The sequence below is a fragment of the Ovis aries genome, chromosome 23 (assembly GCF_016772045.2).
Source record: "Ovis aries strain OAR_USU_Benz2616 breed Rambouillet chromosome 23, ARS-UI_Ramb_v3.0, whole genome shotgun sequence".
NCBI lineage: Eukaryota > Metazoa > Chordata > Mammalia > Artiodactyla > Bovidae > Ovis > Ovis aries.
The window spans coordinates 7,352,986-7,366,240 of record NC_056076.1 but is presented as its reverse complement, the minus strand read 5'-3'; the positions used below and the strand labels follow the sequence as shown (position 1 = coordinate 7,366,240).

At 38.4% G+C, this 13,255-nt stretch overlaps 1 protein-coding gene across 4 annotated transcripts in view; it reads right to left on the bottom strand.

Annotated features, from left to right (window-relative positions):
- Positions 1 to 13,255, bottom strand: part of RTTN (rotatin) — a 107,938-nt gene that overhangs the window by 81,419 nt on the left and 13,264 nt on the right. For all 4 annotated transcript variants that reach the window (XM_012103282.3, XM_042239585.1, XM_004020402.5 and 1 more), the window contains exons 9-12: positions 12,281 to 12,459; positions 9,470 to 9,585; positions 6,053 to 6,223; positions 795 to 1,007 (exon numbers count right to left, since the gene is read on the bottom strand). In XM_012103282.3, coding sequence (XP_011958672.2) covers positions 795 to 1,007; positions 6,053 to 6,223; positions 9,470 to 9,585; positions 12,281 to 12,459 — 679 coding nt within the window. The remainder of the gene's footprint in view (positions 1 to 794; positions 1,008 to 6,052; positions 6,224 to 9,469; positions 9,586 to 12,280; positions 12,460 to 13,255) is intronic.

The window sequence follows — 13,255 nt, the reverse complement described above, 5'->3', positions numbered from 1 at the left end:
ATTCTCTCATGGAGGAAACAAGATACAGCGGCATCAAGGTGAAGGGAAAAGAAAATAAAAATAAATAATAATTGGTAAATAAGGAAAATTTAAAATATGAGGTTCCCAAAAAGTCCACTGTAGGGGCCAAAAGGAGTAAGAATTTTGCTCCTAATTTTTCGAAATCTTCAGGACCCATTTTGGTATATCAGACAGTAAACAACTACTGAAGCAATGTCTATTTTAAAACTCATTAACACTTTCATTTAGAAAGTGCTACTTATTTATGTTACTTAGATAACATACTAAATAATATCCTAAAAGGGATAAATAACAAATACATAATTACTACTGTAACAGGGTACCGAAAGTAGACCTTCTACCTTACAATGCTGTTCATAATTTTATTTAACAAAAGAACAAGCTCTTTATATAAATAAATAAAGATCTATAAAATATTAAGGGGAAAATATGCCTACAAAGAAGCACTAAATTTGCCCTTATAATTCTGTTTATGTCACTTGTCACACTGTTCACACATTAAACCACTTCAAAGAGGAACTCAATCTAATAAAGATACTAATTGTTCTAAAAAATACCACTGGTCTCATGAAAATACACCATTCATTAAGCCAAATCTTCATTTTATTTTATATAAATCATATCCTTAATCTTATAATTGGGCCATTAAGTAATGATGAATCCTATCCCGAAGAATTCAATTGTTAAATGTCCATCAGTTTGAAAACTATAGGTTATATTTTCTAAACATTTTATTAAAGGAATTTTAAGGAGATGTAAACAAAACTTTTTACCTCCTTCCCAACATCAGACAGGAAGTTACAGGTACACTCAATTGAATAAGCAGCCTCTGCAGTTCGTTTATAAATACTGTAGTTTTCAGAATTCAGCTGTTCCAAATAGGCCACAACAGCTTCGTGAATGTCTGGATATTCCAAAGAAACTGGCATATCCAAAGAAATAAAAAATAATGCTGCTGACATAGGTTCCGGTAAAAAGCGGCTTGCCTTGATAAATTAAGAAAAAAAAAAAAATTAACCGTTGTCAGATAAATACAGTAAACTATAATCTTAATGCACTTCAACTTTTTTTTAGTCATTTTCTATCACAAAATCTGTGCTTTTCCAAAGAAAATTCTATCCCCCAAGACTTAATTTACCTCTACACTTTTGTTCAATGCAATTTTTTCTAAGCCTAAAATATCCCAGGGCTTACTAACTACACACTGAATTGAACAGCACTAAATCAAGTATAACTATACACTGATTTGAACAGAAATTAATTTCTATTTGGTTTTGTGTTTTAGAAGGGAAAGGAGAAATTCAACATATTTAAAACAGTTTTAGAACACTCACAAAAAATTGACCTTTAATTAGTATAAAATCAAGGGGCCCATTTTATAACTTAATTGATTTAAAACTAAGAAAACCCTGTTAGATTTTTTCTTTTAATGATTCTAGCTTTGTGATAGGATTCTATACATCAACTAAGAAAATGAAAAGGACTGAAAACTCAACACTCAGAGAAAACCATTTGAGAAGAGTTCAGTACTATGCTGCCTTTGTTTTAGTAGGTTTGGTCATAATATTTTCATGGATAACCTATTTTAAGGATAATCATTAACTGTCTGAAGGCCTAAGAGCTAAATCAGCTAAACAATGCTTTTACATGAAATAAAGTTGCCAAATGAAAGTCAAAAACTAAAGGAATCAAAATTGTATGTTACTGAGCATGGGAAAAAAAAAAAAACTATTAAGAGAGCAGCCATTATAAAGTCAAGAGAAATTTCTCTTATTCTGTAAGAACACTCCTAATGGAAAAAAAGAGAGAAACTAAATCACCTCTTGACTGATTATTCGCTCCCCTGGCAAACACTCCCTGAGCCCCCACTGTGCGCGGGTACCATTTCAGCTCCTAGGGACACAGCGGGAAGAGACAGAACCTCTGCCCTCACAAAGCTAACATTCCAGCGGAGAAAGCAAAGAGTAAGCCACACTTGTCAGGTGCGGCTGGGGGTGCTGAGAAAATTCTAAAAACAGGAGACAGGAAGGATGGACAGGGACCGAGGAGTGACAGGAGGGGGTGCAGAGGAAGGACTCTGACAAGGCAACATGTAAGTGGAGACCTGGGAGTCAGGAGCCACGTGGACATCTGAGGGAAACGAAGCCACAGCGCAGGGAACAGCGAGTACAAAGGCTCAGACATGGAACATCTTTGGCAGCAAGGAGGCCAGCGGACCTAGCGCGGGGCGATGGCCTCCAGGGGCAGTGGTGCCAGATCAGGGAAGGCTTCAGGTCATCAAAAGGACTTGTCCTCCAAGGGGGCACTGGAAGGCTTCGGCCAAACATCATGATCAGTTCAAACGAACAGGTGGAGAGGGGCAATGGTGGAAGCTGAGGGACCAAGGAGGAGGTCAGAGCAACAGCACAGGCAAGACGCGATAGCAGCTTCCACTCAGGCCGTAGCGGTGGGAGTGGTGAGAAGTACTCAGGTTCTGGACCGATGGTCAAAGGAAAAAGACACTTTGTCCAGGGATTGGACCTAAGTGTATGAAAGACAGGAATCAAGGATGCCTGTAAGGTTTTCTCACGATCAACTACCAACCAGAATGAAAGTGTCATTTACTGAGATGGGAAGACCACAGGATGAACACACTTGGGAGGGAAGTGAAGAACTAGGCTTGGGGCCTGTTAAGCTGGAGATATGAACGGTCAAGGGAAGATGTAAGAAGGATACAGTATGTACATAGGACTTTGGGGTTCAGACGACACATGCGGTCTGGAAATATAAGTTTGGGAGGTGTCCCCAAATAACTGGCATTTAAAGACTCAAAATGGGATGACATTTCATGAGAGGCACGGCCTGTCTTGGGGTTCTGCTGCTTTAAGAGGTTAAGAAGACAGAGAGGAATTAGCAAAAAAGAATGAGTGAGGTGGGCACTGCACTGAGACAGTAAATCCTAGTGGATCAACTCCAAAGACGCTGTGTTCTAGTTTAAAAGAGCTTTCTCTGACTTGAGGCAGAAAAATATAAATAGCTGACATGAGGATTAAACAAGTAAGAGTATGTGGTATATCCCACTCAATAAATATTAATTTCCTCTCTTTCCTCTTCTCACCCATCACTCAGGAATTTCTACATTCCTACATCTGAAACTCATCTCAGGAACTCAGAGCACCAAGGGAAGGGTGTACATTTAATCCTCGTAAGGGCCAGAGGACCCGTCACAGTTTACACCCCAGACTGAAGACAGTAGTCCTCCAAGCATTAGTCACATGTCAGTGAGGTGGGACTAAAAGTGAAGATATTTCAGTGGAATGCCATTACCACCATTAGGTAAAAAAGAGTCAACATCATTTGTTTCACCAATTTGATTTACCCAAGCAGAGCACTTTTCATAAGATTACCAATGCCTCCTTTTAACCTGTATGCGGATATTCTCCAAATTCATCTAACAACCAGCAATTATCAATTTCAAAAAAGGTCTTCCAGGGCATTCTGTCAAAATGTTAAAACTCAGGAAATCCTTACACAGAGTCATACTATCATTTTCCAATTTCCAATTACATATTTGGTAAGTGGCAACTCAAATATTTAAAAGCTACTTTCAGTGTAGAAAGTTTCAGAGTTCAGATTCAAGTTCAGTTTCTGGTGGGCTAGCAACAGGCAGAGGGCAGCAAAACCTTGTATTTTTATCAATTAAAGGACAAATTTAACAGCAACGGAAGAAGAGCATTTTTGTTTAAATTTCACTTTAAAGTTCTCAATCAAAGCAATGATAACCATCTATAAGCTGATACTTTTATTACAATCTCTTCATTGACCCATTTACTGCTCTAATGAAGTTCCAAGCTATATATTTAAGAGAGCTACCAAAAATTGCAGATATTGATTTGCCTTCAAAAACAAGAAAAGTAAGTATCTTAAGAAAGCAAAAAAGTCATTGAGAGTTGGCTTTACATTATTCTATACAAATAAATTACTGATTTGTATTTTAATTGATTCTTGCCCAAATAAGCATATAGATGAAAAACATCTATAATCAAAAAAGCAAAAATTAAGCTCTATGGTACAATTAACAAGTAACTTTTCCAACAACTTTCAACATATAGAATGTTGAGTCTGGTAACACTTAATAAGTTATTGTAGCACTATTAAGTTTTCATTTATATGATAGTATCTAAAGTGAGACACCTATATTTCAAACGTAATTCCAGTCTTTTATGACTAAAATCCTTCAAATTATGTTTATGCTTTGGGATTTATTAAATTAAAAGATGCTTGCTCCTTGGAAGAAAAGTTGTAACAAATCTAGACACCGTATTAAAAAGCAGAGACATCACTTTACCGACAAAGGTACATACAATCAAAGCTAAGACTTTTCCAGTAGTCATGTACAGATGTGAATGTTGACCATAAAGAAGGCTGAGTGCTGAAGACCTGATGCTTACGAACTACGGTGCTGGAGAAGACTCTTGAGAGTCCCTTGGACTCCAAGGAGAACAAACCAGTCAATCCTAAAGGAAATCAACCCTGAATATTCATTGGAAGGACTGATGCTGAAGCTGAAGCTCCAATACTTTGGCCACCTGATGCAAAGAACCAACTCACTGGAAAAGACCATGATCCTGGGAAAGATTAAGGACAGGAGGAGAAGGGAGTAACAGAGGATGAGATGGCTGAAAGGCAACACTGACTCAATGGACATGAGTTTGAGCAAACTCCAGAAAATAGCAAAGGACAGGGAAGCCTGGCGTGTTGCAGTCCATGGGATCACAAAGAGTCAGATATGACTGAGTGACTAAACAACAACAAATGCCTTGGAAAATTATCACTCTTTAACAGAATGTTACGCTTTTCAGAAATATAACGACTAGGGAATAAAAGTTAAAAATAAAATCAACAGAAATGATGTTACTTTTCCCTAAAGCAAAATACTATATTTAAAGTTTAATGTTTTAGTCTGATTTTCTCAGATGGCCTGGTAATATATTACATATATTGCATATGTGCTATTAAATGGAGTTTAGACTACGTGCTCTGCAGATTCTAGGAACCAAAAGGGAAAGTACCTACAACAAAGAACAAGAAGACACAGGAAACAGTTCTTTAGCTACATTAATTTCTCCCATACCTTCAGCTAAGCATGATGCCACACCCTTTTTTTTGCAGTAAGTCCACTGCACAACACTTGCGTATGAGTCATTTGAGATATTTTTACTACTAACATTCAAATGCAGAGATATATCCTCCAATTAAAAGTACAGTCAATAAGGGGATTTAAAAGAAACAGTCACGCTGATTAAAATCACATTTAACATACAGTCACATAATGGAGTAATATTTTGTGATAAAAATTAACAACCTCCTACAAGCAACAAGGATGAATCTCAAAAGAAAATCTTGAGTGAGTAAACACTTTGTAAGTCCATTTATATAAAGTTCAAAAACAGACAAATTCTTCTATGGTGACAGATGTCAGAAAGGAGTTTAGCTGGGGGTGGGGGTGAGGGCAGGAGAGAGAAAGGACAGGAGGGGCGGTGAAATGCTGGCCATGTTCCACCTCATGTTTTGGGCTGGTGGTTATTTTTCAAATAGAGATATAGTTACTTAGAATGAAGACAAAAGGAGAAGGGAACAGAAGAGGATGAGATGGATAGACAGCACCACCGACTCAGTGGACATGAATCTGAGCAAACTCTGGGAGACGGTGAAGGACAGGGGAGCCTGGCGTGCTGCAGTCCACGCGGCTGCAAACAGTCAGACACAAGTTAGTGACCGAACAACAACACAGTCACTTAGTAAGAATGTACTTTTCTAAATATGCTTCACAAGAATTTTTAAAAATCACCTTAAAAAAAAAAACTTTACAAAATGAGTGCTTTTTTCTATCAACAGATTTGTCAAAACTAGTCAAATATGCTAAAATTAGCCATTTCTCAACTTCTACATTTCCAGTATAATCTCTGTACACTGTGAAATGATCAGAAGGAATTACAACAGGGACCGTAACACCCAGTAAACTACAACTAAGCCACACTACCCGCCTTACCTTTTCCACAGGGAGCAGCGTCTGCAGGAGCCGGACGGCAAACAGCGAGATGCTGACAAAGGCCATCCTGTGGTGCACAACCAGCGCCTCCGGCTGCTCCAGACTGACGCTGCTTTTATGGTAGCACATGGTGTCTCCAAGGGACGCCAACACCACGAGCAGCTTCTCTTTCTGCAAACGTTTAAACACCAATCAGGGACCACAGTCAACTGCAGGGGCCAGTATGCAAACATCATGGAGAATGACATAAAATGTCATCATTAAATAACACAAATGTACTCCTCTCGGTAAGAATAAACAATACATGCTGAGATTCCTTTAATGGCAGGAGAGAATAAGCAGCACACCTAAATTTTTTAAAAGCTACAAGTTTTAAGAAATTAACATGATGAACTCTAATAATAAACAAAACATAAAACCTTAAGGGACCATAAATTCCTCCTAGTTTCTCATGCTTAATTGTTCCAACTTTGAACATTACATGTAAACCTCCCATCCAGTAACTTACTGGACTTATTGTCTCCTGAACACAGTCCTAAGTATGTGGGGGAAAAGGCACTAGTTTAGGAGACATGGTCTCTGCCCTCAAAGGGATCCCAAATTTGCTTAAGACATGAAACAGGCACAGCCAAATAGTTTAAAAAACAATGAAATATTACATTATATAATCTCTCTTCAGGGAACAAGGCCAATTTAGAGCAAATGTTCCACCATCATAAATTTCTAGATAGCTTACGACTCCAACAGTAGTTGTATCTTTTAAACTGAAAGGTACGAGTAAAGTATGAAGAGACAAGACTGGCAAATCGTAACAACATGTATCTATAAACGTCCTGCTAAAAGGACAGTGTTAGGAGATGGCAGAAGAAAAAAAAACACTGTGGTTCTCATCTCAACTTTCCACAGAAAAGATATGAAAACTAAAATGAAAAATGATTTATACAAAGTAAACCTGTCACATGGATCATTCGATAAATCTAAAATATGGCACCAAAAAAACCCACCTACAAAACAGAAACAGACTCACAGACAAGAGAACAGACTTGTGGTTGTCACGGGGGAAGCGAGGAAGAAAAGGGATGAAATGAGAGTCTGGGCTTGGCAGGTGCCAACTATTCCATTTAGAATGTGTAAACAACAAGGTTTTGGTGTACAGCATAGCGAACTATATTAAATATCCTGGGATCAGCCATAATGGAAAAGATTATTGAAAAAAAGAAAGTATATATGTGTATAACCGAATTAGTTTGCTGTGTAGCAAAGATTCAAACAGTGCCATATATCAACTACACTTCAAGTAAAAAAAATAGTGTAGTGAAATATGAAAGAAATCTCTAAGGTATAAATAATGAATAATTCCGAACAAAAGAATTCGATAAAGTGGTAACTGTCTATTGATGAAATGTGTAATAGACAGTAAAGACGCAACACAAATGAGTCTTTGTGGTCTGAATAATACAAATATCAAGCAAAACCTGAAGTTGGATTTTAGGTTTTAACTCAATCTTTTTCAACTTAATAAATTAAACAGATATAAACTTTGGTTCAATTACCCTTCTTGAGCCCTTACTGGATACCAAGCCCCTCTCTCTAGAATCTTTCACAATCCTCGCAATTTCACTTGAACTTCAACCAGCAACTCTTCTAACAAACCGGGAAATCTAAGTTACCAGCTCACAGCAGGTCAGGCAGGAATTTAGAAGGAATGAGTAAGAAAGAAGGAGCAAAGACTGCTTTTCGTGACAATGAGTGACAGCAGTGACAGAGAGGAAAAGGGCAAAAGTTGAAGAGAAGCAGCCCCAGGAGTCTGGAGTCAGCTGGCAAGGGGAAGAGAGCCTCACTCCATGAGCCTAACTTACCAGGCCAATAAGGAAAAATAAACACAACTTCCTAGGGAGGCAGAGGAGAGATGACATCCTTCAAGTCTTCTAACGTTTACAAACTTATCAATAAATTTTAAATTTTAACAAAATATAACAATTTCAATGAAAATATTTTATTTGCTTCAAGTGAAATAAAAATATTCAATTTATAGAGAAAAAAATTCCTTTGACTATGTTTACACAAACTGAGTTATGGGATTTCATGAGTGTTATTAGCAATATTTGGAAAGCTCTAGAGAATTTATTACACATCTTCAGGTATTCAATTACTGAACTGCTCAACTTTTATTATATTGTTCCTTTAACGACACAACAAAAATATACCTCTGTTCTCTTTTTAAACTTTGAAAGAGTAAGGACATTAAGAAATTCTACATAATTGTCTGCTTCTATTAATATATAGCCTAAAGGAATGAGACTTTTTTTCCTAGGGAGCATTTTTTTCTTTTTAAATAAGTGGATCAAATATAATTTCAAGCAGTACTGTTTTATTTAACATTTCTAACATACCAATTGGCTCTTGTACAACAGATTTAACCTTTAAAGTAAAAATAATTCATTGAATCATAAAAGATCAGCAGCCAAAAGTTAAAAGTGAATGACTAACTTTTACAGATAAATGCTCTGGCCAAGAAATTTAAGCTATTTTAAGAAGCAACTGATAAAACATTCTTCACACTTCTCAGGAAAAACTCACTTGTTGAAAATCTTCAATATGTGAAAATCTTCTAAAAGTACTACAAAATAGTGGGATAACCTTAAGAACGATCAGAAAACTAAGATTAAGAACTATAATCCCTATTTTATAAACAAGGAAATTGAAGGGCACAAAACAATTTATTAAACCTATTGTAAAAGATTTAAATCCTTTTTCTTCTCAAGAGATTTGTGTATATTGAAAAATTGGGGGATTTCTTCACACATAGATGCTGGTATAAAGTAAACCAGGATTTTATTTAGTTTTTCTGTTTTAACGTCTATACACAACGATTTCAAGCAGCCTATAGCAAAGATCAATAAAATGTAGACAGATCTAGGTAGGTCAAAATAACATAAAGAGGAAAAAATGGTAACTCTAGGAAGCAATATATACATTTTTATGACTAATAAATTTTACTTCCAATTCTCTGATGAAGGGGAAAAAAAAGGAAAAGTGAGGCATAAGTTACAAATTTACATTAATAGAAAAACAGAACACCAGTTCTACCCAGAAAAGCAAGCTCATTCGATGATAATTTGAAATTAAAAGATATAAAAAAGCAAATGATTTATGATATACAGGAAATGTAAAAAATGATATGGTTTCCATTACATGGAAGCCTGCATTAAGTGTAACTGAAGTGACTTAGCAGCAGCAGAATCTCTTGAGAAATAGTCGATTCTAGACACTGCAAAATAAGCCTGGGATCTACTGCATCTAAAACAAAGAAAGATTTCAAAGGCTAATGAGACAATGAAGCCAGCTTGAAAGGACCAAGATAAAACAGAAGACTGATACTGTTACCCACGCTGCAAGGAAAACCTTGAGTCTCACCATATCTATTGCAAAAAGACTGCTGTCATCCCACAGATGTGCTGAAATCGCTTCACCAATAAGCACCACAACTTCTGCGAGCAACTCCAGAACTCTTATTATCATCTGTCTACTACCTGGGAATACAAACAGGAGAAAGAAGGGGAAAAAGTTAACTTCTGGGTAAAGCTGAATAGCATACTGTTCAATCCTCTGGTTAGCTAATGCCCCCAAATTCCTATTTCTCTTCTTATTTTTTGGTGTCTTTAGAACTGTTAAAAGAGAGATGACTAGGGAAACCACAGTATACAGTCACTATTAGGCTTCTGTTTCAATCGTAACACTATTCAGCTACAAAAAAATCAAATGTGCTCATAAGTAGGAAAGATAGCCAGGAAGAGAATAACAATATAACTAAAAGCACTGTGAGACAGAGTAAAGTAAGTTTTCAAATTCAGAGACCATCCATGTTACATGTAATATGTTGACAAGGCACAGGTCAGTTGAGAAGATATGGTCTAATAAATTCCCCACTTAGGACTAGGAGGTTTAAGCCTTGTCATGAATTAGTAGTTTCCCACACAAGAGTTTGGGAAACCTACCCTCACCTTAAACTCTAAAAACATTCCAGAAAACAGGGTGCTGTTAACGCACCTGAGCAGCCTCCTTCTCCACAGGGAAAGAACAACAAAGGAATTCCACCACCCATACTCCTAAGTGAGTATTCAATCAGGACTTTCCTGCCCCACATACCAAAGGTCAAGTTCTAATGAATGAGAGTAAAACAAACTACCAGATCATGAGGGCCCAGATCAATTGCTTCACTGGAACAGCTGGAGCAAATTCTCTTAGAAATCTCTTATGACATTGAACAATTACAAATTAAGCAATAATGTGCCTTTACCAAAGGGCAAGAGAACATTTAGAAAATTTTATGTACCATGATACAGCTTTATAATTATCAATCTGACTTTCTACAGCAAATTAAGAAAAGGTTAAATGCAAAACCATTAAATCTGAAAGTGTTCTCCTCAGTACACCATGCAGACAAACATATACACCCAATGCTGGAGAAGTTCAGGTATTCCGTCATGTCACTTTATTAGTGAATGAATTAATCTGTTCTCCTCCCTCCCGAAGCAGAGTTCTCCAGCCAGTAAGAAGTTAAGGTATACTGTTCTCAGAACAAAAAATAAAAACTGTTAATGTTTCCAAATATACACTTACCTCCTGCCCCTTCCACATCACTTCCAAGCAAGCAAAAAATAGCCACAGGACTTACAGAACCATTAGCGTGGGATACACTTATCACTCAGCCAGTATAAAGCAAACAAAGCAAAATTTATCTTGTGTTTATATTTTGACAAGTTTATCAATTACTTAAAATGTATACACTTAGAGAATACAAATACAAAGGAGACTGCAAATGTTCCTTTACCTTGCAAAGTGTTAAGTGCATGGATTTTGGTCTCAGAACTGAAGTTCAAGTCTCTGGTTTTTGCTGTCTGACTTTGGATGAGTTTCTAAAGCACTCTAAACCTCAGCTTCCTTGTAAAACAGGGAGAAGAGCAGTAACTACCACTGAGGGGTGAACTGAATAGGCTGGTGTGAGGAGCACGTGGAATAACATGCACCAGACCCTGTTCGGAGAGGGCAATGGCACCCCACTCCAGTACTCTTGCCTGGAAAATCCCACAGGTGGAGGAGCCGGGTAGGCTGCAGTCCACAGGGCTGCTAAGAGTCGAACACGACTGAGCGACTTCACTTTCACTTGTCACTTTCATGCATTGGAGAAGGAAATGGCAACCCACTCCAGTGTTCTTGCCTGGAGAATCCCAGGGACGAGGGAACCTGGTGAGCTGCCATCCATGGAGTCGCACAGAGTCGGACACAACTGAAGCGACGCAGCAGCAACAGCAGACCCCATCCAGCAGCTGAGCACAGCGGGCCTTGGTGTGTGGTAACCTGACTGTGGGACTGCCCTGGACATTGGCCACGCTATTCTTTCTCCAGGAAGATCACAGCCAATTCCCAGAGTTCACTGCAGGACATCTGCGCAAACCTACCCAGCACAGTGGTAAGGAAATGTCATTCCAGAAGGTCTGGGTTTTCTGAACTCTGGTTTGTTTTTTAAGAGGAAGCTATTACTGCAAAGGTACAATCCAGTGTTGGGACTGTTCTGGTTTTTAACATGTCCCCATCACTCAGGCTTCCCTCATAACTCAGTTGATAAAGAATCCGCCTGCAATGCAGGAGACCCCAGTTTGATTCCTGAGTCAGGAAGATCCACTGGAGAAGGGATAGGCTACCCACTCCAGTATTCCAGCCTGGAGAATTCCATGGACTGTATAGCCTATGGAGTCACAAACAGTCAGACACAACTGAGCGACTTTCACTTTCACTTATCACTTAAGTCAAAACTGAGTGGGAAGAGTGAACAACTGGAAGCAACTCAAAAAATCTCTAAAGAGCAAAACCAAGGAGTTTTTCTTTTGGTCTATTCCTGCCAGTCCATCTTCTCTAACTCACTTCAGTTGTGCTGTTTTCTTTCTCACTGCTTACCTTTAAAATAGCCACACACAAGTGGATGTCTGTGCCATAAAAGGCCAGAAGTGAAAGGGGACACTCTATCTGAACAGTGTTCCGTGACATCCACGTTTAACTGAAAGACAATAAAGCCCTTACTAAGTCCTCAGTAATGTAAACTTACTAAGTAAATACAGATTTTTAAAGATCGTAAGACAGAAGGTGAAAAAGAGAAAAATGAGAGTCCTAGAAAACAGAAACAAACACAAAGTGTACAGGCGAGCTCTGGCTCCAAGGCCCACCGACCTGTCCTCAGGAGGGGCGTGGCGGCCTCCAGGAGGGAGACGCAGAGCTGGGGCAGGCTCAGCTGCTGCAGCTGCAGCTCCAGCGTGTCCTCCGCCAGCTCCGGCAGGTCCACGGGCGCCAGGTCCAGAGGCGAGGGGGCAGAGACCCGCGAGCTGACGTGAGCGTGGCTGCTACTCCCACTGTAAAGCAAGCAAAGACAATCACGACCCTGGGGTGGGGAAACCGCCTGCAGACAGACTACTGCACGGCTGCTGTCTGCCTTATTAAGCAGCTTCGAACTGGGCTCGACTATACTGTTCCATGGAACAACTGTGGTCAGACTGCTAGAAACCTTGACAAGTTTATGACATTAAACTCCATAAAGATGGCTCAAAATTGTAAGCGAAACCAAGAATGCATTTATATTTTGTTCTTCAAACTGATATTCTCCAAACATGTCAACATTCCTGTAGCAATAATAGACATAAGTACTGAAAACCCATCCACCTCTAAAGGAAAGCAAACAGATTCATAGCAAAGTTCTTCCATAACTTATAAAGGCAAAAACTAAATAGTTCATATGGCTCCCTAGACTTTCTGTGATTTTCACCAAATGTTCGAACGAAGCCAATGTTAGCAACTGAAGAATGCAAGAAAATGCCAGAAAAACATGATGAGAAATGGATTACTTTATTTAGGACAGTCAACATCATATGATTTTGAAAATGTACCCAAAAGTGGAACATCCCATCTTTCTTAGCTTTATTTAAAAAAAAAAAAATTTTACCTTGGGTATACAGGGTGGGGTGGGGATCAAAGTGCCATAGAAAGGCTTGAAACATCATGTTTACAAAGCATCCCAAAATGTTGACTTTTGATGTCACCCACAGCTGAAGCTGAATCACAGAGACAGACTGACGCTACTGAACACGTACAATTTAGTACACGTTGTCATTCCTTCAGCAATTTACCAAGCATCCAAAAACATGGAAATGA